The sequence below is a fragment of the Rana temporaria genome, chromosome 3 (assembly GCF_905171775.1).
Source record: "Rana temporaria chromosome 3, aRanTem1.1, whole genome shotgun sequence".
Taxonomy (NCBI): domain Eukaryota; kingdom Metazoa; phylum Chordata; class Amphibia; order Anura; family Ranidae; genus Rana; species Rana temporaria.
Window position 1 is genome coordinate 345,023,235 of NC_053491.1, and position 26,136 is coordinate 345,049,370.

The 26,136-nt window shown below is 44.1% G+C and overlaps 1 protein-coding gene across 1 annotated transcript in view; it reads left to right on the plus strand.

Annotated features, from left to right (window-relative positions):
- Positions 1-26,136, plus strand: part of GLRA1 (glycine receptor alpha 1) — a 236,926-nt gene that overhangs the window by 118,718 nt on the left and 92,072 nt on the right. The window contains exon 3 of the mRNA XM_040345118.1: positions 250-317. Coding sequence (XP_040201052.1) covers positions 250-317 — 68 coding nt within the window. The remainder of the gene's footprint in view (positions 1-249; positions 318-26,136) is intronic.

Consider the following 26,136-nt stretch of genomic DNA (forward strand, 5'->3'; position numbering starts at 1 on the left):
TTTTGGGAGTAGATATTGGTATGAGATGTGTACGTTTTGCAGCTGAATAATATTTGGCAATGTGGAGAGGATGTACCAAAAGCTGGTCAATAGATTTTGGCATTCAGGGTTAGAGTGGAATATGGATGACCAAGTTTTCAGCCATTATTCAATCCATATTTAAAGATACTGTAACGTTGACTATGTTTAACAGTTACAGATTTTACAGATATCTCTTTGCTCATTAATATCCTTTTTGTTTTGCTACAGGTCCTGCGGTAAATGTCAGCTGCAACATCTTCATAAACAGCTTTGGCTCTATTGCAGAAACCACCATGGTGAGTAATAAGCTGTCTTTCATCAGAGCTAAAAATGTAAAAGAATCCCCAAACCATTTCACATATCTACTAAATGTCGGAGTACCTCCAACTGCAGTCTACATTCATTTCAAAGCAAAGTTCCTACTATGGGCCTGGGGCAAGTCTGGAAATAATGAAGTATGATGTTTTTCCAACTTTCATTTACTGTATACTGTATGTCTGTGACCTCAGAATTATTGAAAGCACACAGACAGGCAACTTTAGGAGGCCAGTATTAAAACAGTAAAAAACAAATATGATATACAGTTTATTATATAGATATCAACAGGGAAAGGACAAAACCACAACTCTGATTTCTTTTGCAGCAGTAAAAATAACAAAACACAGGTTGATACACTGACGTTCAGCATACTTACCTGTGTAAATTGGTTCTCTAATGCCGCGTACACACGATCAGTCCATCCGATGAGAACAGATCGATGGACCGTTTTCATCGGTTAACCGATGAAGCTGACTGATGGTCGCGCCTACACACCATCGGTTAAAAAAACGATTGTGTCAGAACGCGGTGACGTAAAACATAACGACGTGCTGAAAAAAACGAAGTTCAATGCTTCCAAGCATGCGTCGACTTGATTCTGAGCATGCGTGGATTTTTAACCGATGGTTGTGCCTACTAACGATCTTTTTTTCCCATCGGTTAGGAATATATCGGTTAAATTTAAAGCAAGTTGGCTTTTTTTTAACCAATGGTTAAATAACCTATGGGGCCCACACACGATCGGTTTTTACCGATGAAAACGGTCCATCAGACCGTTGTCCTCTGTTTAACCTATCGCCTAAGGCCTTATTTGTACTGCAGGAAAAAAACATCTGCATTGTGCATTTGCCATTGAGTTCTGTATCCTTTTCTATATTGCTGATTGTGGTTTGGAGCCCATTTGCTGTTGGCACTTCCACAGAACCAAGTCTTTCCATCCAACTCACCTCTAAGTATGATAGACATACAGTGGGTACGGAAAGTATTCAGACCCCCTTAAATTTTTCACTCTTTGTTATATTGCAGCCATTTGCTAAAAATCATTTAAGTAATTTTTTTTCCTCATTAATGTACACACAGCACCCCATATTGACAGAATAAAAAAACTGAGAATTGTTGACAATTCTGCAGATTTATTAAAAAAGAAAAACTGAAATATCACATGATCCTAAGGGCCCTTTTACACGGGCAGACGAACGGACTGTTTTTTACAAGTCTGTTTATGGACTTGTAATGCATCCGTATGGGATTGTGGATGTTAGCGGATGATGCATCCGCTAACGTCCGTAACGATCCGCCTCCGCAAAGATCCGCTTTTTCAGACGGAAGAAAACCCTATTTTTCTTCCGTCTGGCGGATCGGATGAATACGGACACACGGTCCGTATTCATCCGATTCCCCATAGGGGAGAGCGGAGGAAAGACAGGGCGGTCTCTGCACAGTGTGCGGGGACCGCCCTGTCCGCCCAGCGCTCAGCTGGGATTTACGGATGATCCCCGCTGAGCCGACGGACACACACGGGCGGATCAATACGGATCCGCTCCGTGTGAAAGAGCCCTTAGTATTCAGACCCTTTGCTGTGACACTCATATATTTAACTCAGGTGCTGTCCATTTCTTCTGATCATCCTTGAGATGGTTCTACACCTTCATTTGAGTCCAGTTGTGTTTTATTATACTGATTGGACTTGATTAGGAAAGCCACACACCAGGGGCGTACCAATAGGGTGGCGGCGGGGGCGGTCCGCCCCAGGTACCACACATTGAAGGGGTGTCAGTGGCCGAGTGACTTCACTATGTGGGGTGCACTCCATACCTGAGTCGGGTGATACTGTCTAATCATCCCAAGGCATCCCTGCTGGGTCTGGCTGCTCCATTTCCCTTTAGGTGTTTTTTAGAACACCCCCATCGCCGCGGCCGCAATGGACTAGTCCAGATCGTCCACTCGTTTTATTGACTGAATTCCCTCCTGCTAGCTCCGCCTCCACCCACCACTGCGGCCCCAGCCTGTGTCTGTCATCTCTCTCCGCTGGGGTGGCTCGGCTGCTGCTTTCACATACAGACACAGGCAGTGAGGCAGGATCAGGAATCGAATCCATCTGGACCTCCCAAGTTACTCCCTAGCAGAGGCTGAGTCTGAGAGCCTGAGGCTGGACAACAGTGGTGAGGGGGGGGGAGTTTGGGGGGGTGTTGTATGAAGAAGAGCCTGGAGGAGTGTGTCTGCCTGCTCTGCCAAACTGTGTGCGCTGACCTGATTTGAGGGGGGTGTTTGCTGTGTCTACCACCCCCTGCCATGTGTACAACTAGCACTGTATGTAGCTGACTTGATTTGGGGGGGGGGGGGGGGTGATTGCTGTGTCTACCACCCCCTGCCATGTGTACAACTAGCACTGTATGTAGCTGACTTGATTTGGGGGGGGGGGGTGATTTATGTGTCTACCACCCCCTGCCATGTGCACAACTAGCACTGTATGTAGCTGACTTGATTTGGGGGGGGGGGGGCGATTGCTGTGTCTGCCACCCCCTGCCATGTGCACAACTAGCACTGTATGTAGCTGACTTGATTTTGGGGGGGGTGATTACTGTGTCCGCCACCCCCTGCCATGTGTACTAGCACTGTATGTAGCTGACTTGATTTTGGGGGGGGTGATTACTGTGTCCGCCACCCCCTGCCATGTGTACTAGCACTGTATGTAGCTGACTTGATTTTGGGGGGGGTGATTACTGTGTCCGCCACCCCTTGCCATGTGCACAACTAGCACTGTATGTAGCTGACTTGATTTAGGGGGGGGGGGGGTGATTGCTGTGTCTACCACCCCCTGCCATGTGTACAACTAGCACTGTATGTAGCTGACTTGATTTGGGGGGGGGGGGGTGATTTATGTGTCTACCACCCCCTGCCATGTGCACAACTAGCACTGTATGTAGCTGACTTGATTTGGGGGGGGGGGGGGTGATTGCTGTGTCTACCACCCCCTGCCATGTGCACAACTAGCACTGTATGTAGCTGACTTGATTTGGGGGGGGGGGTGATTGCTGTGTCTGCCACCCCCTGCCATGTGCACAACTAGCACTGTATGTAGCTGACTTGATTTTGGGGGGGGTGATTACTGTGTCCGCCACCCCCTGCCATGTGTACTAGCACTGTATGTAGCTGACCTGATTTTGGGGGGGGGTGATTACTGTGTCCGCCACCCCCTGCCATGTGCACAACTAGCACTGTATGTAGCTGACTTGATTTAGGGGGGGGGTGATTGCTGTGTCTACCACCCCCTGCCATGTGTACAACTAGCACTGTATGTAGCTGACTTGATTTGGGGGGGGGGGGTGATTGCTGTGTCTACCACCCCCTGCCATGTGTACAACTAGCACTGTATGTAGCTGACTTGATTTTGGGGGGGGTGATTACTGTGTCCGCCACCCCCTGCCATGTGTAGTAGCACTGTATGTAGCTGACCTGATTTGGGGGGGGGGTGATTACTGTGTCCGCCACCCCCTGCCATGTGCACAACTAGCACTGTATGTAGCTGACTTGATTTGGGGGGGGGGGTGATTGCTGTGTCTACCACCCCCTGCCATGTGCACAACTAGCACTGTATGTAGCTGACTTGATTTGGGGGGGGGGGGGGTGATTGCTGTGTCTGCCACCCCCTGCCATGTGCACAACTAGCACTGTATGTAGCTGACTTGATTTTGGGGGGGGTGATTACTGTGTCCGCCACCCCCTGCCATGTGTACTAGCACTGTATGTAGCTGACCTGATTTTGGGGGGGGTGATTACTGTGTCCGCCACCCCCTGCCATGTGTACTAGCACTGTATGTAGCTGACCTGATTTGGGGGGGGGGTGATTACTGTGTCCGCCACCCCCTGCCATGTGTACTAGCACTGTATGTAGCTGCCCCAGGGCTGTCTTAATGAGAGGGCATACTGGGCACTGCCCAGGGGCCCCAGTTGCATGGGGGCCCCTGCTCTTTCCCCAAAGCAGCTGTTCCTTGGGCCCCGGGCTGCCCCTCTACATCCCAGATATCCCTCCAGCACTCTGACCCCTCTTCACCCTAGATATCCCCTACCTACTTGATGTCTGTTTACCTGCATTGTCTCTATTGTAGGGGCCCCAGAGCATTGCTTTGCCCAGGGGCCCATGATGCTATTAAGACGGCCCTGATTTGGGGGGGGGTGATTACTGTGTCCGCCATCCCCTGCCATGTGGATAGTGTAACACTGTAGCTGACCTGATTGGGAGGGTTGCAAAAAAAGCAGTATTATCTGTTCAGTAAATGTTATAAATAATTGAAATAGGTTTAAGTAAGTTAATAACTTTATTTTCCAAGGTTTTTTCTTTTTTTAAGTTGATGTAAAGTTTACAAATTTGTGCAATAAATGTTCTTGAAAACATGAAAAAAAAAATGTGGGTGTTTTTCCAGGTAAACGTTGGGGGGGGGGGGGGGTGCCAGATGTAGGATCCGCCCCGGGTGCCAAATGCTCTAGGTACGCCCCTGCCACACACCTGTCTATATAAGACCTTACAGCTCACAGTGCATGTCAGAGCAAATGAGAATCATGAGGTCAAATGAACTGCCTGAAGAGCTCAGAGACAGAATTGTGGCAAGGCACAAATCTGGCCATGGTTACAAAAAAATGTCTGCTGCACTGTGTTCTTAAGAACACAGTGGCCTCCATAATCCTTAAATGGAAGAAGTTTGGGAAGACCAGAACCCTTCCTAGAGCTGGCCATCTGGCCAAACTGAGCCATTGGGGGAGAAGAGCCTTGGTGGGAGAGGTAAAAAAGAACCCAAAGATCACTGTGGCTAATCTACAGAGATGCAGTCAGGAGATGGAAGAAAGTTGTAGAAAGTCAACCATCACTGCAGCCCTCCACCAGTCGGGGCTTTATGGCAGAGTGGCCTCTCCTCAGTGCAAGACACATGAAAGCCTGCATGGAGTTTGCTAAAAAAAAAACACCTGAAGGACTCCAAGATGGTTAGAAATAAGATTCTCTGATCTGATGAGACCAAGATAGAACTTTTTGGCCTTAATTCTAAGCGGTATGTGTGGAGAAATCCAGGCACTGCTCATCACCTGTCCAATACAGTCCCAACAGTGAAACATGGTGGTGGCAGCATCATGCTGTGGGGTGTTTTTCAGCTGCAGGGACAGGACGACTGGGAAAGATGAATGTGGCCAAGTGCAGGAATATCCTGGATGAAAACCTTCTCCAGAGTGCTCAGGACCTCAGACTGGGCCAAAGGTTTAGATTCCAACAAGACAATGACCCTAAGCACACAGCTAAAATAATGAAGGAGTGGCTTCACAACAACTCCGTGACTGTTCTTGAACGGCCTAGCCAGAGCCCTGATTTAAACATAATTGAGCATCTCTGGAGAGACCTAAAAATGGCTGTCCACCAACGTTTACCATCCAACCTGACAGAACTGGAGAGGATCTGCAAGGCCAAGAAGGAATGGCAGAGGATCCCCAAATCCAGGTGTGAAAAACTTGTTGCATCTTTCCTAAAAAGACTCATGGCTGTATTAGATCAAAAGGGTGCTTCTACTAAATACTTAGTAAGGGGTCTGAATACTTAGGACCATGTGATATTTAATGTTTTATTTTTTAATAAATCTGCAAAAATGTCAACAATTCTGTGTTTTTCTGTCAATATGGGGTGCTGTGTGTACATTAATGAGGAAAAAAATCACTTGAACTTAAATGATTTTAGCAAATGGCTGCAATATAACAAAAAGTGAAAAATTTAAGGGGGTCTGAATACTTTCCATACCCACTGTATATGTATGTATGTGTATAGCAGCACTAGGGTCATCAGTTTAAATCCCAACCAAAGCACTACCTGCACATGCTCTCCCTGTGCTTGCGTGGGCTTCCTCCCACACACCAAAGACATGCTGGTAGGTTAATTGGCTTAATTTTACCCACTGTATATGTATGTATGTATGTGTATAGCAGCACTAGTATCATCAGTTTAAATCCCAACCAAAGCACTACCTGCACATGCTCTCCCTGTGCTTGCGTGGGCTTCCTCCCACACACCAAAGACATGCTGGTAGGTTAATTGGCTTAATTTTACCCACTGTATATGTATGTATGTATGTGTATAGCAGCACTAGGATCATCAGTTTAAATCCCAACCAAAGCACTACCTGCACATGCTCTCCCTATGCTTGCGTGGGCTTCCTCCCACACACCAAAGACATGCTGGTAGGTTAATTGGCTGCCGTCTAAATTGGCCCTAGTATGCGTATGTATGAATGTGAGTTAGGGACCTTAGATTGTAAGCTCCTTGAGGGCAGGGACAGATGTGAATGTATAAAATATATGTAAAGCACAGCGTTATATAAGTACCTGTAATAAGTAAATATTGTTCTTTTTTTTAACAAAGAATCAACTTCACTAGCTCCACTTGTACCCCTCCCTGTCATCTCAACAATAGCTTGCTGGAGCCATCTGACTTCACAGCCTCAACCCTTGTGGGAATAAGGGCATTGCTCTCTCTTCACAGATTACTGGCCTACTGAGTCTGTGAGACTCTTCATTATAACACTATCTCAGCCTGTGCTCTCTTAAGACTGATTGATTGAAGTAAATGAAAACGAAATCAGCACAAGTTGGACCCAAGATAAGACCAGACACTTAATTCAGCTGCGAGTTGCAGTAAAAAAATATTCCCTGCAGAGCTAATCATTTTAAACTGCATATATCATTTGGAAGACAAGAAACATTTGATAGCACCCATTACATTCTGTCCCTAATGTCTAATCATCATTTCATGAATAATAAAAATTATGTAAAATTTTGAGTAATTATTATTTAACCACTTGCTTACTGGGCACATATACCCCCCTCCTGCCCAGGTGAAATTTCAGCTTCCGGCACTGCGTCGCTTTAACTGACAATTGCGCGGTCGTGCGACGTGGCTCCCAAACAAAATTGACATACTTTTTTCCCCACAAGTAGAGCTTTCTTTTGGTGGTATTTGATCATCTCTGCGGTTTTTATTTTTTGCGCTATAAACAAAAAAGAACGTAAATTTTGAAAAAAAATACAATATTTTTTACTTGTTGCTATAATAAATATCCCAATTTTTTTTTTTTAAAACATTTTTTTCAGTCTAGGCCGATACGTATTCTTCTACAAAAAAAATCGCAATAAGCGACTGGTTTGCGCAAAAGTTATATCGCCTACAAAATAGGACAGAATTATTATTATTTTTTTGTACTAGTAATGGCGGCGATCTGCGATTTTTATTGGGACTGCGACATTATGGCGGACACATCGGACATTTTTGACACATTTTTGGCACCATTCACATTTATACTGCGATCAGTGCTATACATATGCACTAATTACTGTATAAATGTGACTGGCATTGAAGGGGTTAACACTAGGGGGTGAGGAAGGGGTTAAATGTGTACCCTGCATAGTGTTCTAACTGTGGGGGAGGGGGACTGACTGGGGAGGTGACCGATCTGTGTCCCTATGTACAAGAGACACAGATCGGTCTCCTCTCTCCCTGACAGCACGCTGTCTCTGTGAGAGCCGGCAATGAGAAATGATCTCATATGTTTACATATGAGATCATCTCTCATTGGCCACACAGATCACCTACCAAACGGCCACTCCAATTGGCTGTTCACGGCAATCTGTGATTGGCTGTGTCCAAGAGACACGGCCAGCACAGAGTTTCCCCACTGCGTGCTCGGGAGCGCGCGCGGGGAACGAGGAAAAGGGCGGACGTCAATTGACGTCCAGTTGTATTTTCAGGTCCGCGCTGTAGCCGTCATTCGGCTATAGCGCGGGCCTCTAGTGGTTAAGGGTCAGTCCACCCAAAACCATAATTTAAGTTTTTCTTGGATGCTGGAGCAGCAAACCACTTCACAACTTCTCATGTCTCTAATGCCTTGTACACACGATCGGAATTTCCGATGGAAAGTCCGAAAATTCCAACCAATGTCCATCTGAGTTTTTCCATTGGATATTCAGAGGAATTCCGTCTGAGTTTATATAGAGAACATGTTCTCTTTTCCTCCGATGGAATTCCGTCGGAATTCCGATGTGAATTTGGTCGGACAAAGGTCCAATCGTGTGTACGGGGCATTAGGCACTATGTTGGTGAGATGTCTGTGCTGGATTCTCAGATCTGCAGACCTGATATAGCTATTATAAAGGGGTCTTTCTATCCCTGTTGGAGTTTTGGTTTATTTTTTATAGTGGAGAATGTAACAAAAGGAGATGGAACACACAAAAGTGAATGGGAACACCTAAAACGCCTACGTAAACAGAAATTGAGTTAGGAAACATAGCAAAGGGATCTCAAGGTTGGAGTCTCATATAAGACACCATGAGCTGACTCCAGAGTGCAGTCACCCGCTATGAATAATATTCCTTTTGAGTGGAGTAACCCTTTTGATTACAAAAGCTTTTATTGAAAGATTATAAACATACATTTAATGCATCAGACAAATTCAAACATTCTGAATAAGGTATAGCATCTACAGACATGGGGAAATATTGAGGTCAAGTAAAAAGGGTATCAACACAGAAAAAGCATACAATGTACTCTGCGTTTCAGCGGGAACAGTGCCAACATCATATGGAACTACTTCTGAGAAACATTATAAAAATGCGGTATTCCAATGTTTCCATTTATTATCATGAATACGCATTGTATCATACAAGGTGTGGTGAATGCATTCGGATAGTGTATTAGCTTCCATTCTGGTTAGCACTTGCGACCAGGAAAAAGCTGAGGTACGCCATTTTAGTGCTGTAACCCAATGTATGGCTACGAAAAGCGTGTGGATTCGTTTTTCGCAAGGTGCAGGGATATCAGGAAGAGAAGTGAAGCACAGGCACATTTGTATGGTAAGAGTGATTAAGCGCCCTGCGATGGTGGATGCCTTTGTGGCTGCGTTCTGCCAGATGAGCTTAAGGAGTTCACAGCTCCAAAAAATATGGGTTAGTGAGCCCAACTCGGTACAGCCACGGAAATACAGTGAAGACACTGCAGGGTAGATAGAATGGAGTTTTGTGGGAGTCATATACCATCTTGTGTGGAATTTGACAGCTGTTTCGCAGATCGAATATGACCTTGTGTTTTTAAACATGTTAGTCGGCATCTCCTCCCATTCGGGTGGCCCAAAAGTATGGCCCACCTCTCTCTCCCAACTAAGCATTGTTTTAGTTTTTGTCTCCAGGGCAAACTCATTGAGCATGCAATAAAGTTTGGAAATAACTAATTTGTCTCTGGAGGAGTGAGTACATATGTGTTCATATTGAGTGCTATGTGCTCGGGATTCTAGGGTACCTCTACTAGGGTAGAAATGCTTGATTTGTGTGTACCTGTATAGCTCAGAGGAGGGAAAGTTGTGCTCTGATTGTAACTGATGGAAAGTTTTAAAATGAGGACCCTCCTTGATGGATTAAAATGTCGTTATTCCAGCTGTGCACCAATGAAGGAACTGGGTCCTATGGTGAAAGGCTGGTGGTAAATCGGGGTCACCTAAAAAGGAGTACAGGGGGGAGAGGCCAGGTGGAATTTATTATCGTAAAGTGACCAAAGGTATACAGATTGACATACGATCATGTTCAGTGAAATGAGTTGACTGGCTTTAATAGATCTGGACCACACTAACCCTGAAAGATAGAAAAGGGAGATAGCGTGTGCTTCAAAAGATAGCCAGGGTATATCGGTAAAGGGGGTGTGCCATTGGACCGTTTGTGAGAATCTGGATGACAAATAGTAGCGCCATATGTCTGGGAGGCCCAGCCCTCCAAGGGATTGGGGTCTGTATAATAGCGACTTGTGGAATCTCGTTTTTTTATGTTGCCATATGAATTTATTAACATCTCTTTGGATCAATTCAATGTAAGTCTTATGCCCTGTACACACGATCGGTTCATCCGATGAAAACGGTCTGATGGATTTTTTCATCAGATATCCGATGAAGCTGACTTTCATCAGTCGTGCCTACACACCATTGGTTAAAAAAACGATCGTGTCAGAACCAGGTGACGTAAAACACTACGACGTGCTGAGAAAAATGAAGTTCAATGCTTCAGAGCATGCGTCGACTTGATTCTGAGCATGCGTGGATTTTTAACCGATGGACGTGCCCACAGACGATCGTTTTTTTCTATCGGTTTATTAACCATCAGATAATTTTAAAACAAGTTCTTTCACAAGTTTTTTCACTGATGGATAAAAAACCGATGGGGCCCACACACGATCGGTTCGTCTGATGAAAACGGTCCGTTTTCATCAGACGAACCGATCGTGTGCACGCGGCATTAGAGACATAAATGGTGAGGGTTCTGAAAAAAATAGCAACTTGGGTAAAATAGTCATTTTTATGGCTGTGACCCTGCCCAGAAACGAGATGTGTGTACTTATCCCAGGTCTTTAGCAGGGATCTGACACGGGAGACTATAGGGTGATACAGTAATTTGCTTAAAAACGTGTCTGAAAAATATGAGTGAGCTGTATTCCTAAGAAGTAACTGAATGTTTGAGTGCACCAAGCGAATGGGAAGTGATGCTGCAATGAGGATGCAAGGTCATTCGGTATATATATTGGCATGGCAGAGCATTTTGCTAAATTAACTCCCAGACCGTGGAGTAACCCTTTAAGCACCATTTAGATCTGGGTTGTGGTAAAGTGATTTACCATATGATAGTAAAATTAAAAGTAACACATGATCCACAGTGTAGTGTGGATCACAAAGGACAAGGGGGCACTCTTTAAGTCTGGTGGAAAAGAGATTCAGGGGGAGATTTACTAAAACAGGAGCACTCAGAATCAGGTACAGCTGTGCATGGTAGCCAATCAGCTTCTAGCTTCAGCTTGTTCAATTAAGGTTTGACAATAAAACCCAGAAGCTGATTGGTTTCTATGCAGAGCTGCACCAGATTTTGCACGCGCCAGTTTTAGTAAATTCCCATGGAATAGACTCCCTCAAGAGCTGGTTCTAGAAGGCCTAGATTGTTTCCTAAATGTACATAATATACAGTTGAACCTCGGATTACGAGCATAATTCGTTCCAGGAGTATGCTCGTAATCCAAAGTAATCACATATCAAAGCGAGTTTTCCCATTGAAGTCAATGCAAAACTAAAATAATTTGTTCCGCATTGACTTCATTGGGATGCAATACCGAATGTGGCCGATAAGGCCCGAGGACACTTTGGCTTGTTTCCTGAGCCCCCGTACCTCAGGCCAAATGAGGTACTACAGGTCTATTTAGCTTGAATTCTGCTAGTCTTGCGAGTCAACACTCGCAAACCGAGTCAAAATAAAAAAAAAAAAGGTTGCTCATGCTCACTAATCAAAACGCTCTCAAACCAAGTTACTCTTAAACCGAGGTTCCACCGTAACTGGATACTAATATTTCTAGGTACAGTTGATCCAGGCAATATCTGATTGCCTCTTCTGGGATCAGGAAGTTTTTTTTTCCCCTGCTGGAGCAATTTGGATCATGCTTTGCTATCCACAGTTGATCCTCTGGATCAACTGTGGAAATAGGATTGTGTATATAGGATACATTTTTTCCCCTTTTATTGGTTGAATTAAAAGGACTTTTTTCAACCAGACTAAATATATAACTATGTATATGTAACTATGTAACTATGTAGTGTGTTTTGCCAATCATAAATAGCACCCCAGTACACTACAACAGTAACAGGCAGTGCACCTACATTACACAGCACTGACCCTTAATGCATGTGCTGCTGAGGGATTATGTCAATTTAACGAGTGAGCAGCATGGGCGTCCGCTGAAATTTTTTCAGGGGGAGGGGGGGCGCTTCGGCAGCAGCGATACACGTGTCGCATTTAACCCTTTCTTCGACCGCTAGCGGGGGTTAAAAGTGACTTATTGGTATATTCTAATTTGCAGCATTGGTATTGTGTATTCAATTACCATTTTTTATGCAATTCATTTATAATATTTCAACATATGTGGTATATTTTGTTGGGGTATTTATAGATTTATTGCACTGGGATTGTGTATTCAATTATCACTTTTTTTATATAATTTATTTAAAATATGTTTCTGCACATGGTTAAAGGGTAGGGCAACACCATTAATCTTTATATATTAAGTTGTAGAATGTGAGAACACATTTGATGGTGAGCAGCAACTTGAAGTATTTATAACATTAGGAGTTGGTGGCAGTGCAGTAGTGTATTGTACACAGTGCCATGAGTAGAATGCATAGGCATGTTGATTTCCTTACCCTTACTTTCCCTGTTTCATGCCCAAGATCACACTTTCTTCACTCCTGCACTCAGCATCCTCTGAGCCACAGAGCCAGCAGCATCATCCTCACTACACACACATGAGACCCGTGCATAGCTCGTCCTAGTCCCAGCCCCCGCCCAGCAGGAGGGACATATGGAAATACAATATCTTTCCTCACAGTGCCTTGAAGCAAACTTTCCCAAGCCACACTCCCTATATGGGAGGGGTTAGCAAGGGAGCGTCTGAAAAGTTTAGTATACTGTTCAGTCAGCACTGCGATAGCTGCTGTAGTGTGAAGCTTCTCAGCCACAATTCAACACCTTCTTACGATTCCAGGGGGGGTCAATTGACCCCCCTTGCCCTATGGAGCGGACACCTATGGTGAGCAGGTATGGATGTTCTCCTGTGTATATATATAATTATACATGCTGTATAAAGAAGCAAGGCCTGGAATATTAAAATATGTTATTAGGATTATTTAAATTCAGTTGATCACATTTATCTTGCAGGTTTTGATTTATGGAAAGACATAATATCTATCATGACTGCACCTGTCACTGCATTTTGATAAAACGATGTTCTTCACACCTTAAATACTACAGGCAATAAATTGGTTATATTTAGTGAATGCAATCTTTTCAGCTGTGGTCATGGTAAGCATAAGTGAGGTCTTTAAAAACAGCCAGAGCTCAGAATGCTGTGAACAAAATCCTCCTGGATGGAAACTCATTACATCTGCTCCATATGTGACCTGAGGGGCATTTTCATTCTGTATGAAAAGACCTAAACTAAATGTCTCCTGCAGACTTGATAGGCATTCCAACAGCCAACTGAAGGAATGTACAGGGCAGGCTGATGCTGCTGATATTTGCAAGGCAGGTGCTTAATGCTGTTAGCATGAAACGGAAATGGCTGTTGCTAAAGGATCTTTGCAGCAGATTAAAAAAAAAAAATGATTTGAATAGGAAATCTATATACAATGAGACATAATGCCAAACATACTGAAATATAGATTTTAGGCAAAATTGTCAGCCTGCAATGCAATTGCCTTCAATTGCCCATTGGGATGCCTGATAGACCTGGAAGCAGGGGCGGATTCAGAGTCTAGTCTCGGGAGGGGCACTGCCAGAAAATATGTTTTTTTGTAGGCAATTTTTTGGGGAAATTGGCTGGTGTTGGAGCTTCAATCATCCCTGCACCATGGTTGTTATGGTGTCAGAATGATTGAAGCTCATTGTTTCTATTATAACATTGTTATATAAAATGAAATGGTTTAACTCACCATAATGCAGAATCAACGGGAGCCCCGAGTCTGTCACTTGCCACCTTAGCATGTCACGCATTGTGGATTGTCACTTGCCACAAGTTGCGGATTGTCACTTGCCACGTCACCTGCCACATGTTTATAACTTGCCACAAGTTGCAGATTATCACTTGCCACATCACCTGTCACACGTTGCGGATTGTCACTTGTCAGTCACCTGTCACATGTTGCGGATTGTCACTTGCCACGTCACCTGCCACAAGTTGCGGATTGTCACTTGCCACGTCACCTGCCACAAGTTACGAATTGTCACTTGCCAAGTCACCTGCTACAAGTTGCGGATTGTCACTTGCCACATCACCTGCCACAAGTTGCGAATTGTCACTTGCCACGTCACCTGTCACACATTGCGGATTGTCACTTGCCACGTCACCTGCCACACGTTGCGGATTGTCACTTGCCACGTCACCTGTCACACTTTGCGGATTGTCACTTGCCACGTCACCTGTCACACGTTGCGGATTGTCACTTGCCACGTCACCTGTCACACGTTGCGGATTGAAACTTGCCACGTCACCTGTCACGCGTCGCGTATTGTCACTTGCCACACGTTGCGGATTTAAAACATGCCACGTTGCCTGTCACATGTCGCGGATTGTCACTTGCCACGTTGCCTGTCACATGTTGTGGATTGTCACTTGCCAAGTTGCCTTCCACATCATGTTGCGGATTGTCACTTGCCTGCTCCAATTACCCCTTGCAGAGATGCAGGGCGGGGGGTGAGAGATGATGTCATCTCTCTGCTCCCCCCCCCGCTCGCCTGCTCGCTAATTGGCCAGCACTCGTTCAGCACTCACCAAGCCGAACAGCTGCCCGGCCCACACGCTCTCTCACCCAACACCCATCAGCCGCAGCGGAGCCGCCCGCTCTTCTAGCTGCCAGACGGCAGAGCTGCATGCTCTGTCATCTGCCCACCGAGCCGCCTGCTCCCTCACCAGCTGCCCGCAGCGTGGCCCACTCGCTCTCACCCACCCGTGGAGCGCTCTCTCACCCGCCCACGGCACTCACCCGCAAATAGTTTATCAGGGGTGGCAATTGGCTCGTTGTCCCCCCTGGATCCGCCCCTGCCTAATAGGCAACCCAATGGCCAAGTGAAAGAGAATGCATGGCAGACTGACCACGCTGAGGTAGTGGCCTTGTGTTGTCAGCTTTCAACAGGTACTATTAAAGATAGGATCTCCAGATAAGAAACTTATAGTACTTAACAATAGATTCACAAAAAATGATTAGCTTAAGAAACCTGTATACAATGAGACATAATGCCAAACATTCTTAAAATTAGATCTTGGGTACCCATTAGGTTTCTGGAAGTATTCAGAAACGTAAAGGCAAAACGAAAATTGGAGGGCTGCATCTTTTTTTCTGCAATAAATGAAAAAAATCATTCCTAGCAACCCTAAAATGCTGTAGGCCAGCTGTGCATCTAGGGACCATGGACAAGTTAATCTGGGGATACCAGTAAACAGAAGAAAACTGACTGAATAATTGAAAACCCTGTACTGGTCTCAGCGGACAGTCGGCAAGGAGAAAAGGTGACATAAATTCATGAAACTGCTTGACTTTCTTTATTATATAAAAGGAGAATAATGCCTTGTACACACGATCTGAATTTTCGATGAAAAAAGTCAGACGGAATTTTCCTTCAGAATTTAGAAATAGAACATGTTTTATTTTTTCCAATGGAAAGTCCGATCATATGTGTGGAACACGCATGCTCAGAATCAAGTTGACGCATGCTCGGAAGCATTGAACATTTTTCTCGGCTCGTCGTGGTGTTTTACTTCACCACGATTTGGACGGTCGGAATTTGGTCTGACAGTGTGTATGCAAGACAGCTTGAAAATTCCATCAGATTTTATCCCATCGGAAATTCTGATCGTGTGTACAGGGCATAACATGTCTCTGTTTTTTTTACAATCACTATGTCACTGCCTATCACACAGTGGGGGCTATATACGAAAGGCAAATCCACTTTGCACTACAAGTGCAAAGTGCACTTGAAATTGCACTGAAAGTGCACTTGGAAATGCAGTCGCTGTAGATCTGAGGGGGCATGCAAGGAAAATAAAAAACAGCATTTTAGCTTGCACATGATTGGATGATAAAATCAGCAGAGCCTCCCCTCCTTTTAGATCTACCCCTCAGATTTACAGCGACTGCACTTCCAAATTTCAAGGGCACTTTGCACTTGTAGTTTGCACTTGTAGTGCAAAGTGGATTTGCCTTTCGTAAATAACCCCCAAACTTTCCTTCTTTTATTCCTATTTCCTATTATTTTTTCTTTCTCCAGTCATCTCTTCAGCTGTCTTTTTCTATCTCACTATCCTTTCCATAACCAATGTATGATGTCATGACTGTCCTTAATTTAAAAAAGGAAAAAAAAACAATGTAAAACTGTATTTGTATATGTTGTCTTCAGTAAGTACGGATGTAAGCCATTATGTATTGGGGGTTATTTACGAAAGACAAATCAACTTTGCACTACAAGTGCAAACTACAAGTGCAAAGTGCACTTGAAAATGCACTGAAAGTGCACTTGGAAGTGCAGTTGCTGTAGATTTGAGGGGGACATGTAAGGAAAATAAAAAACAACATGTTAGCTTGTACATGATTGGATGATAAATCAGCAGAGCTTCCCCTCATTTCAGATCTACCCCTCAGATTTACAGCGACTGCACTTCCAAGTGCACTTTCAGTGCAATTTCAAGGGCACTTTGCACTTGTAGTTTGCACTTGTAGTGCAAAGTGGATTTGCCTTTCATAAATCCTATTTCCTATTATTTTTTCTTTCTTTAGTCATCTCTTCAGCTGTCTTTTTCTATCTCACTATCCTTTCCATAACAAATGTATATATTAATCTGTACAATCTTGACTGATCCTCAGCTACTCTATAGGGTTCTATGAACATCATGTCTGATATGCTTGAAGCCTTTATTCATGGAATTTTCTTGACATTTTTTTTACACAGTAGGTTGCCAGGTCTTTCCTCGACCTTTACTAATTACATGGCATGGGACATGTTATGACACATGAACATAGACAAATTGTACAGAATAATGCTGGCCATACACTATGCGAAAAATCGGTCATTCAGACAGTTCGTTCGTTTTTCAAACAGTAAATGGGCACAAAATCGATAATCGTTGGGACGTTTTTGAGCCGAAAAACGAAGGGCAAGTTTGAAAATTTTCTGCCGAACGAACGATAAATCGGAAGGTAAATGTGTTTCCCGTCCGAACTTTCTGCACTAGGTATATGTAAAAAAAAACGAACCAAATTTTATTTTATTTATGTCCACTGAACGATTTATCGGTCATTACATGATGGCACTATCGTTTGTGCTCACAACTGAACGTTCGTTTTTCGAAAGTTCGTTCGGACGATTTTTCTTAGAGTGTATGGCCAGCCTAAGCAAGGCCAATTTAAACATGAGCCAATTAACCTACCAGTATGTCTTTGGAGTGTGGGAGGCAACTAGGGTACCAAGATAAAACCCACACAAACACAGGAAGAACAAATATTAGCAGGGTCCATCCCATATCCTTTCTCTTAACAATCTCATCCCCCTTTTCCACTCTTAGGCCTCGTACACACGACCGAGTTTCTCAGCAAATACCAGCAAGAAACTTGCTGGGAGATATTTTTTTGCCGAGGAAACCGGTCGTGTGTACATTTTCGTCAAGGAAACTGTCGAGAAACTCGACGAGCCAAAAAGAGAGCATGTTCTCTATTTCCTTGACGGGAATGGAGAAAATTGGCTTGTCGAGAAGACGGCTTCACAAGGAACTCGACGAGCAAAACGATGTGTTTCGCCCGTCGAGTTTCTCGGTCGTGTGTACGAGGCTTTATACGCACATAAACAAACATACACAAAAATGTTCACACCATACCTTTCCTTTATTTATCTCTCCCTGTCCCTAATAAGCTAGAAACAAAAACTGATTACTAAAAGGAAAACCAAGAACACTGTATTTGTCTAGAAAATATATTACGTATTTTTTTCTGCAATATTGCTTACTTTGTTATACCCCCCCCCAGGGGAAGTCTATTCCCAGAGTACATGGGAGAGAACTCTCTGTGTCAGCCTGAAATCAAGGTTATTGATATTTTCTGAAAAGAACAAAATGAACGTTCTGCTCTAAAACGAAGTCTGTGGGACACAAGTTATTAAAAAAAAAAAGAAAGAAAAAGTTTATGAAAGTATAAGCCAAATCAATCAGCTCTTTTATCAACTTCTCTGCTGGAAAATAGAAGCATGCATTTAGATGTTCATAATCCTATCATATCCTTGCTTTAAAAAAATATATAAGAAGTAAATTAGAATTTTGGTTTTCAGTCTGACATAGAGTTTGCATGTTCAAAATAATAATATAGAATGTTCTATAGTTTGGGAGGGAGGAGTGATAGTGTATGGTGTATGACAGAAAATGGGCACTGCATTGGAAAGGTTCAATAGTAATTGAGGTAGTGGGTGTCTCAGTGTTTGGCTTCCCTCTTCATCTCAGTCCAGAAGTGTGCACTTTCTCCCCCTTCACCCCTAAAACATACACAATGCTCACAACACCCCAAGAGGCCAGAGGGCAGACTGGTCTCTACAGAGTGCACTAAGGCTAGTTGGTATTGGTGTTGGGGTGCAGTGGCTGGCAGTGTTGGGGGAAAATGACTGGCAGGAAGGTGCAGCATCTGGATTGTTGGGGTGCAGAGATAAGGGTGCTTGGAGGCATGGAGATGGCAGAGTGCCAAGGGTACTGGGTTCTTTAAAGGCTTGAATACAAAAGCTGTCTATTATAAGCCTACAGGGAGACCTCTCCAACTGAGCAGCACCTGATATTTTGCTCAATGATTCCAAGGATTCGTAGAATTTTTGTGCGTCGGAATTGCATACAGACAATTGGAATTTCCGACAAGAACTTTTCCCGTCTGAAAATTTGAGAACCAGCTCTCAAATTTTTGCTGTCGGAAATTCTGACAGAAAATGTCCGATGGGGTCTACACACGGCCTGATTTTCCGTCCAAAAGCTCACATCGAACGTTTCTTGACAAAAATTCTGATCGTGTTTACATTTCTGATGGCTGCCCTGCTTCTTAGCCCTCCCAGTTTCATCAGGATTGTACTGGGATTTAAACTAAACACCCCATGTCCTGCCGGTTGTTGAAGTATTCATCTGGAGCCTGTAAAACGCCAAGCCTCAGACATGGTGTCCATGCAGGAAAGTGTATCTAAAGCAATCTATGTGTGAGAATACAGCACCCAAATATTTATAGAATTCCATTGACTGACACTATACTACACAACATAGATCTGAAATTGGTCCGGCATTTACAGCCATTACAAACTAAGAAAAATCCAGAAACAGAAGTTTCAAGGATAAAAAAGTGATCTCTCACATCCCACATAACTTTTAACCAGTCATAATGCAAAATAAAGGGTTGTTATAAAAATCTTACAAAGTGGATTAAGTCCAGTGTCTACTGTGTCATTAATGTACCTATATGCTCACTAGTGGACAGTATACTTTGACGTTGCTTGCTACTTGCGAACCCCTTCATGGACTACCTATAAGATTATTCTATGCTACTAAACATCTTTTATTTATTTTTATTTATTTTTTTATTTTTTTTTATCTTAATTTTTCTTTATTGTTTTCCAAAGAATAGACATATCTACAGATTTATATGTTTACATAACTATAGTTTACATTGTCTGGTGCAATTACATTATATTTCTACATATAACCAAGCATATATTATTTAGATTCCTTAATTTACCCCATCCCCTCCCTCTCTTCTCCCCCCTCCCACCCTCCCTATTAATATTATAAACATGTTATAAAAAAGTAGAGGCAGATATCTTGGTCTACATTGTCTTTTGATTGGTTGACAAGGAATAAAATAAAGGGGTAAAAGAAAAGAAAGTAGAGTGGAAAAGAAAGCAAAAAGAGAGAGAAAGAAAACAAAAAGGGAGAAAGGGTCCAATCTCAAAGACCTGGAAAGGGAATCCAGCATGTCCAGAGCTGGAGAGAGCGATATTGGATTAATTTCTCCTTGTCATTCGGTTTTATCATCTACTGGGATAAGGGGGGGTTTGTGGTCCCCCTATAGAGACTATGTCTCCACGGGTATTCCCATTTCTGTCAGCCAAGGCTCCCACACTCTTCTAAACCTGTTGTAGTTTCCTTGCTTAATAAAGGCCACCCTCTCGCACCAAATCAGAGCATTGATGGTTTCAACCCAGTTCTCGACTGTTGGAGGAACATGCGCTTGCCATCTCTGTGCTATTAGCTTCCGAGCTTGGAAAAGGCACCTAAGCACGCTTTCCAATGCTCCTGCAGGGATTCTATGGTCTTCCGTGTCTCCTAGGAGGCAAGTTCTGGCCTCCGGCTCTAAAGAGGTCTTAAAGATTTTATTAATCCTATTTATCACTTCTATCCAATATCTAAAAAGCTTGGGGCATCTCCAGAACATGTGGATAAAATCCCCTGTTGCTTTGCATATGGGGCATTCATCACTTACATTCCAGCCTAGTACGAACATTTTTTTAGGGGTGTAATAGACCCTGTGCAGTAGGAATAGATGGGACAATCTCTGTGCAGGGGCAATTGACACCAATGTTCCTCTCTGTAAGATTTGGTTCCACTGCTCAGAGGTTAACAATCCAATGTCTCTTTCCCACCTTTCTCGGCTTTTAGAGACCCCGGTTTGACTTATGGCTTTAGCCCCCAATTTCCCATACAGTACAGAGATTTGACCTTTTGTGATGTTAGTCTGAATCATTTTAAGGAGCGCAGGGGTATGGGTCCTAACCATCGGATGGATCTTAAACTGGGTTTGGAGGGCGTGCCTAACTTGTAGATAATTAAAGAATGTTTTATTTGGTATGTTGAATTCACCCCTCAATTTCGAAAATGTTTTAATTAAGTTTCCCTCATACATGTGTAATACCCGTGTTATCCCCTGATTCTCCCAGATCTTAGGGATTTCAATATCTTTAAGTTCTGTCAAGTTTTCGTTGTGCCCAAGGGGGGCATACTCAGTTACACCAGTATATCCCAGCAAAGCTTTAGTAGTTTGCCACACTTTGTTGATTAGCTTTACAGTTGGGCCCTGATGGTGAAATGAGTTTGCCTCCAGGGCTTCTATTAGGATTTTATGTGGGGACCTTAATAGGATTAATCTAAAGTCGTTGTTACCCGGATTTTGAATACCACAACCCACCATGTGTTGCAACTGAGATGCCAGAAAATATGTTCTAGGGTGTGGGACCGCCTTCACCGGGAGCTGCATAGTCTGCAGTCTAATTCTGGCCTGGCCTCCCTTCCACATTAACTCCCTGAATAATGTTTCCATTCGTTTGAACCATATTTGGTTCACCCAAATTGGAGAGTTGTGGAGAACATATAATATCTGGGGTAGCCAGATCATTTTTATCAGGTTGCATCTCCCAGCTACAGAGAGGGGGAAGCGGCCCCAGGCATCCTTCTTTAATCTCAGTCTCAACAATAGTGGAGCTATATTATTGGTGGTGTACTCCTTAACTTCACTAGTGATCCAAACCCCCAAATATTTCAATTTTGTTGATATTTTCAGCTGGGGCATTTCGGCAATTGTCTGTTCCCCCAACGGATCTATTGGGAGTAGGGCCGACTTATCCCAATTAACACTTAGCCCCGAGAATCTTCCAAACTCCTTAACCATTTGGACCACTGTAGTCAACGAGCTATCCACATTTCCTATAAAAAACAGGACATCGTCCGCAAAAAGCGATATCTTGTCCTCCTCTATACCCCTTCTAAACCCTTGTATGTCTTTATTTAGTCTGGTTTTGATAGCAAGAGGTTCCATAGCAAGTGCGAACAGAAGCGGTGAAAGGGGACAACCCTGTCTCGTCCCTCTCTCGAGCTCAAATATATCTGAGACTTCACCGTTAATTTTAATTTTTGCTCGTGGTTCGCTGTATAGGAGTTTGACCCACTTAATAAATGTTGGGCCAAATCCAAAGCTTTCTAATACCTTCCATAGGTATGTCCACTCGATGCTATCAAAAGCTTTAGCGGCGTCTAAAGCCAGCAGAGCTCTAGGGCCCTCATTGTCAATGGGAGTCTGTATATTTAAGAAGGCTCTTCTGATGTTTTTGCTAGTTGACCTGTTTGGGATGAATCCTGATTGATCAGAGTGGATAAGGCTCTCAATACACCCTTTTAAGCGATCTGCCAGTACTTTGGCGAAGATTTTTGCATCTGTACAGAGCAATGATATTGGGCGGTAGGAGATCGGGTCTAGTTTATCCTTTCCCTCTTTATGGATTACGACAATCGTTGCCTCCATCATGGAAGAGGGAAGCTGCCCTTCCAAAAAAGCACTTTTCAATGTCTGAAGCAATTCTGGTAGCAAAGCTTCACCAAAGCGCCTGTAGATCTCTATTGGGAGCCCGTCCGGGCCGGGTGTTTTGTGGCTGGACATCCCCGCTACTGCCAGCTGTAGTTCTTCCAATGTAACTGGAGAATCCAACTTTTCCCTATCTTTATCTGACAGTGTTGGAGCTGGAATTCCCTGGAAGAAGGTTTCCATTCCTTCGTTTCCTCCCCTTGATTTATAGAGAGATTTATAAAAGCCGTGGAATATTTGTCTTATCTCGCTACCGTCCGTAGAAATATCACCTGTTAAAGACCTAATTGCCAAAATATTTGAAGAGGGGGAGTTGGCCCGAGTCAGCAAGGACAAGACTCGTCCCACTTTCTCCCCCTCCCCAAATTGGGTTTGTCTTTGAAATATTCGATGGTTCTCTGCCTTTCTCATAGTAGCCATTTTATAGACCTTCTGTTTGTCGAGCCACTCTCTTTGCCTGCTTGGGGATGGGGTCTCAATATATCTTTGTTCAGCTACCATCACTTCACTTCTGAGATCCTCCTCCCATACCCTAGACTCTCTCTGTACTCTTGCCACTCTCTGGATCAGCAAACCCCTCAAGTAAGCCTTCAGCGAATCCCAGACCACTCCAGGCTTTGCCGAGCCTGTGTTTATTTCGACATATTCTTTCAAGCTATTCAACAGCTCCTGTGGGTCTCCCAATAGCTCAAGCCAGTATGGACTAATTTTCCACTCTCTTAGAGAGGTGCTCTTACTCCTCCTAATCACTAAGTCCAATGGTGAGTGGTCTGAGATTCCCCTTGGCCCATATTCTATCTTCTCAACCATGCCCAGAGCCAACTCGTTTCCCAAGGCCATGTCGATTCTGGACAAAGTAGCATGGGAGCTAGATAGACAAGAATACTGTCGGATACAAGGATGTCGAGTACGCCAAATGTCCTTTAATCCCATCTCATCCAGAAAATGGGCCAGTCGGCTCCCTTGTTCCATATTTGGATTGTATGTCGAGGGGAATCTGTCATAGGCTCTATCTAGCACTTCATTATAGTCACCCACTGCTATTAAGGGAGTGTCAGTTTTGTCCAACATAAATTCCACTAATTTCTGTAAGACATCAAACTTAAATGGGGGGGGGGGATATAGATATTGGCAAGAATATACTGCTTATTTTCAATAGAGCAGGCCAGGAACACATACCGCCCCTGCTCATCTATCAAACTTCTCTCACATGTAAATGGCACACCTTTCCCCACCATTATGCTCACTCCTCTCGAATATGAGGAGTGTACAGAATGGTAGCGAAACGGGAATTTTTGTAGACCCAGCTGGGTCATCGTGTCCTTGGTCAGGTGTGTCTCCTGTAAGCAGAGTATCCCTGGCCCCCTTCCCTCCATTGAAGCCAGCACCAGTGCTTTCTTAGTGGGGTCCCCTAGCCCTCGTACGTTCCATGATTTAATCCTCAAAGCCATGGACTAAGTAAAGTAGCAATGACATAAAATAAGATAGCATAACATAGAGCAACCGATTTTTTTCTCATCCCCTTCTCTCTCCCTTTCCCTATCCTTCTGCCACTTATCAAAACCAAGACCTCTCCTCTCCTCTGTGATGACCAAGATACCTCTTTCCCCCAAAATTCCCTCCCACTTTTCCCCTCCCCCCTCCCAATGGTTTATAGTTCTTGTGTTATAGCATATGCCCCATGTACGCTAACCATCACTCTATACAAGTAACAAAAGCAGTCATTATTTATAGATTTTTAAATCCACTCCTCCCTTTTCTCTCCCCCCTTTCTTGAGAGGTAACTAGATCCACTATCCTCGTTCCTCTACAGATCACAGTCTATTGAAAGTAGAGGTAACACAGGTAACACTGGGATTCAGCCAAGTCTCAATGCCAGAGAATAGAGCAGCCACCAGGGGGCCTTAAATGGCTATATCTGCATATTGGAGCGGTCTCCTTACCGGTACCTCCGTTAACAGTGTCCCGGTCCTGTATAGTCTCCTCTATCCCCTCCGGTTGTACCTCTGATGGGGCCCGTCGCTACCCTCCGGCTCTCCAGTCTGTCTCTCCAGCTCTAACCAGCGTGTCAGCGTGTCAGCGTGTCAGCCAGACCCCCCTCGCGGGATCCCGTAGTCTCGCGATATCTCAGGTGCGGCGTCGAGGAAACTCTAGTTCCACCCTCCTCTCCTGCAGAGTGCGATGCGATCCGGCCAAGCAGATCAACGGGCGCGCAGCCAGGAAGCAGCCGGGGGACCCGCTCGCCGTCCGATATCCAACACCCCCGACACAGCTCGACACTCCTCCTTCAACTCCGGTCAGTCAAAGAGGGCGGGAGGCAAAGGCAGATCTCCAGGATCTTTTAAGATGGTAAGCTCCGGGGGCAAGGATCCATTGTTAAGTGCGGTGGTTCTCACACGGGGACGGGGAGGTGCGGAGGCTCTCACACCCTCATGCTTCCATCCCTCTCACTCTCTCTCCCTCACTCCCTCCTGCATCCGGTCACGCCCCAAGAACTAAACATCTTTTAACTTGACAAATTCATGCTATATTACTTGCTTGACTCCCCTGCCACTTGTCCATGCTTGCCTACTTGATGACTCATCTGCCGCTTGTCCCTGCTTGCTTACTTGGACTCTGCAAGGATAGGACTTTTTGACCATATATACAGTACATATTTCACCAAAATGAAATACCCTAATACTCCCCTAAGATAGAATGCCTCATTGAAGGTTTTGAAAAAAAGAGGTTCAGTTTGATTGTATATATGACTTCCCACAGACGTAATTTAATACAGTTATAGATCAATACAAAGAATTGTAGGAATTGTCTGTGTTTGGGGCACTGTGATTAGACTTAAGGAACTGTGTTTATTAGGTTGGAATCCTTTTATAATTTGATTGATGCTGATGCTAGGGCACACTTACAGTGGCTAAAGGAAAGGTCCTGACCTATAGATGTGTTTCAGATAACAGAAAACAAAAGAAATCCCCAGGTTAACTTACCAACCAGCCTGCAACCAACCAAATTATTCTGTCTAACAGTATGCTTTAAAAATGAGTTTCGTTTGCACACATTTGCAAATACATGTGTAAGATACAGAACCCTGTCAAGGCACCCGAGTATTTTCTGTGGTCCTAATTTTTTGAGAGCCTCCACAGTGGAAGCACATGCATTACAATGGATAGGCAGTGGGCAGGTGAGCCTATAGGGGTAGCTCACCCAGACACAGGTGCACACTGGACACCCAGCATATAGCACTATGCCAGTAAAGGTGTCCATTGCGTCCCCTCACCAGTATTTCAACAGTACAAACAAATGGCCACTGACCTTACCTGTGACTGGCCTTTGTAGCCAGGAGCACAAGGGCAATGCATACAAAACAAAACCAAAGAAATCCCCAGCTCAACTTACCAACCAGCCTGCAACCAACCAAATTATCCTGTCTGATGCCGCGTACACACGATCATTTTTCAGCATGAAAAAAAAAAAAGTTTTTCAGCATGTTGAAAAAACAATGTTTTTCCAACCTTATCATTAAAACGACGTTGCCCACGCACCATCGTTTTAAAAAAATGTTCTAGCAAAGCGCGGTGACGTACAATACGTATGACGGCACTATAAAGTGGAAGTTCCATGCGGATGACGCCACCCTTGGGGCTGCTTTAGCTGATTCCATGTTAGTAAAAGACGATTCGCCCTTTTTTGTCTGTTACAGCTTGATGAATGTGCTTACTCCATTATGAACGGTAGTTTTACCAGAACGAGCGCTCCCGTCTCATAACTTGCTTCTGAGCATGCGCGGGTTTTTAACATCGTTTTAGCCCACACACGATCATTTTTTACAACCCGAAAA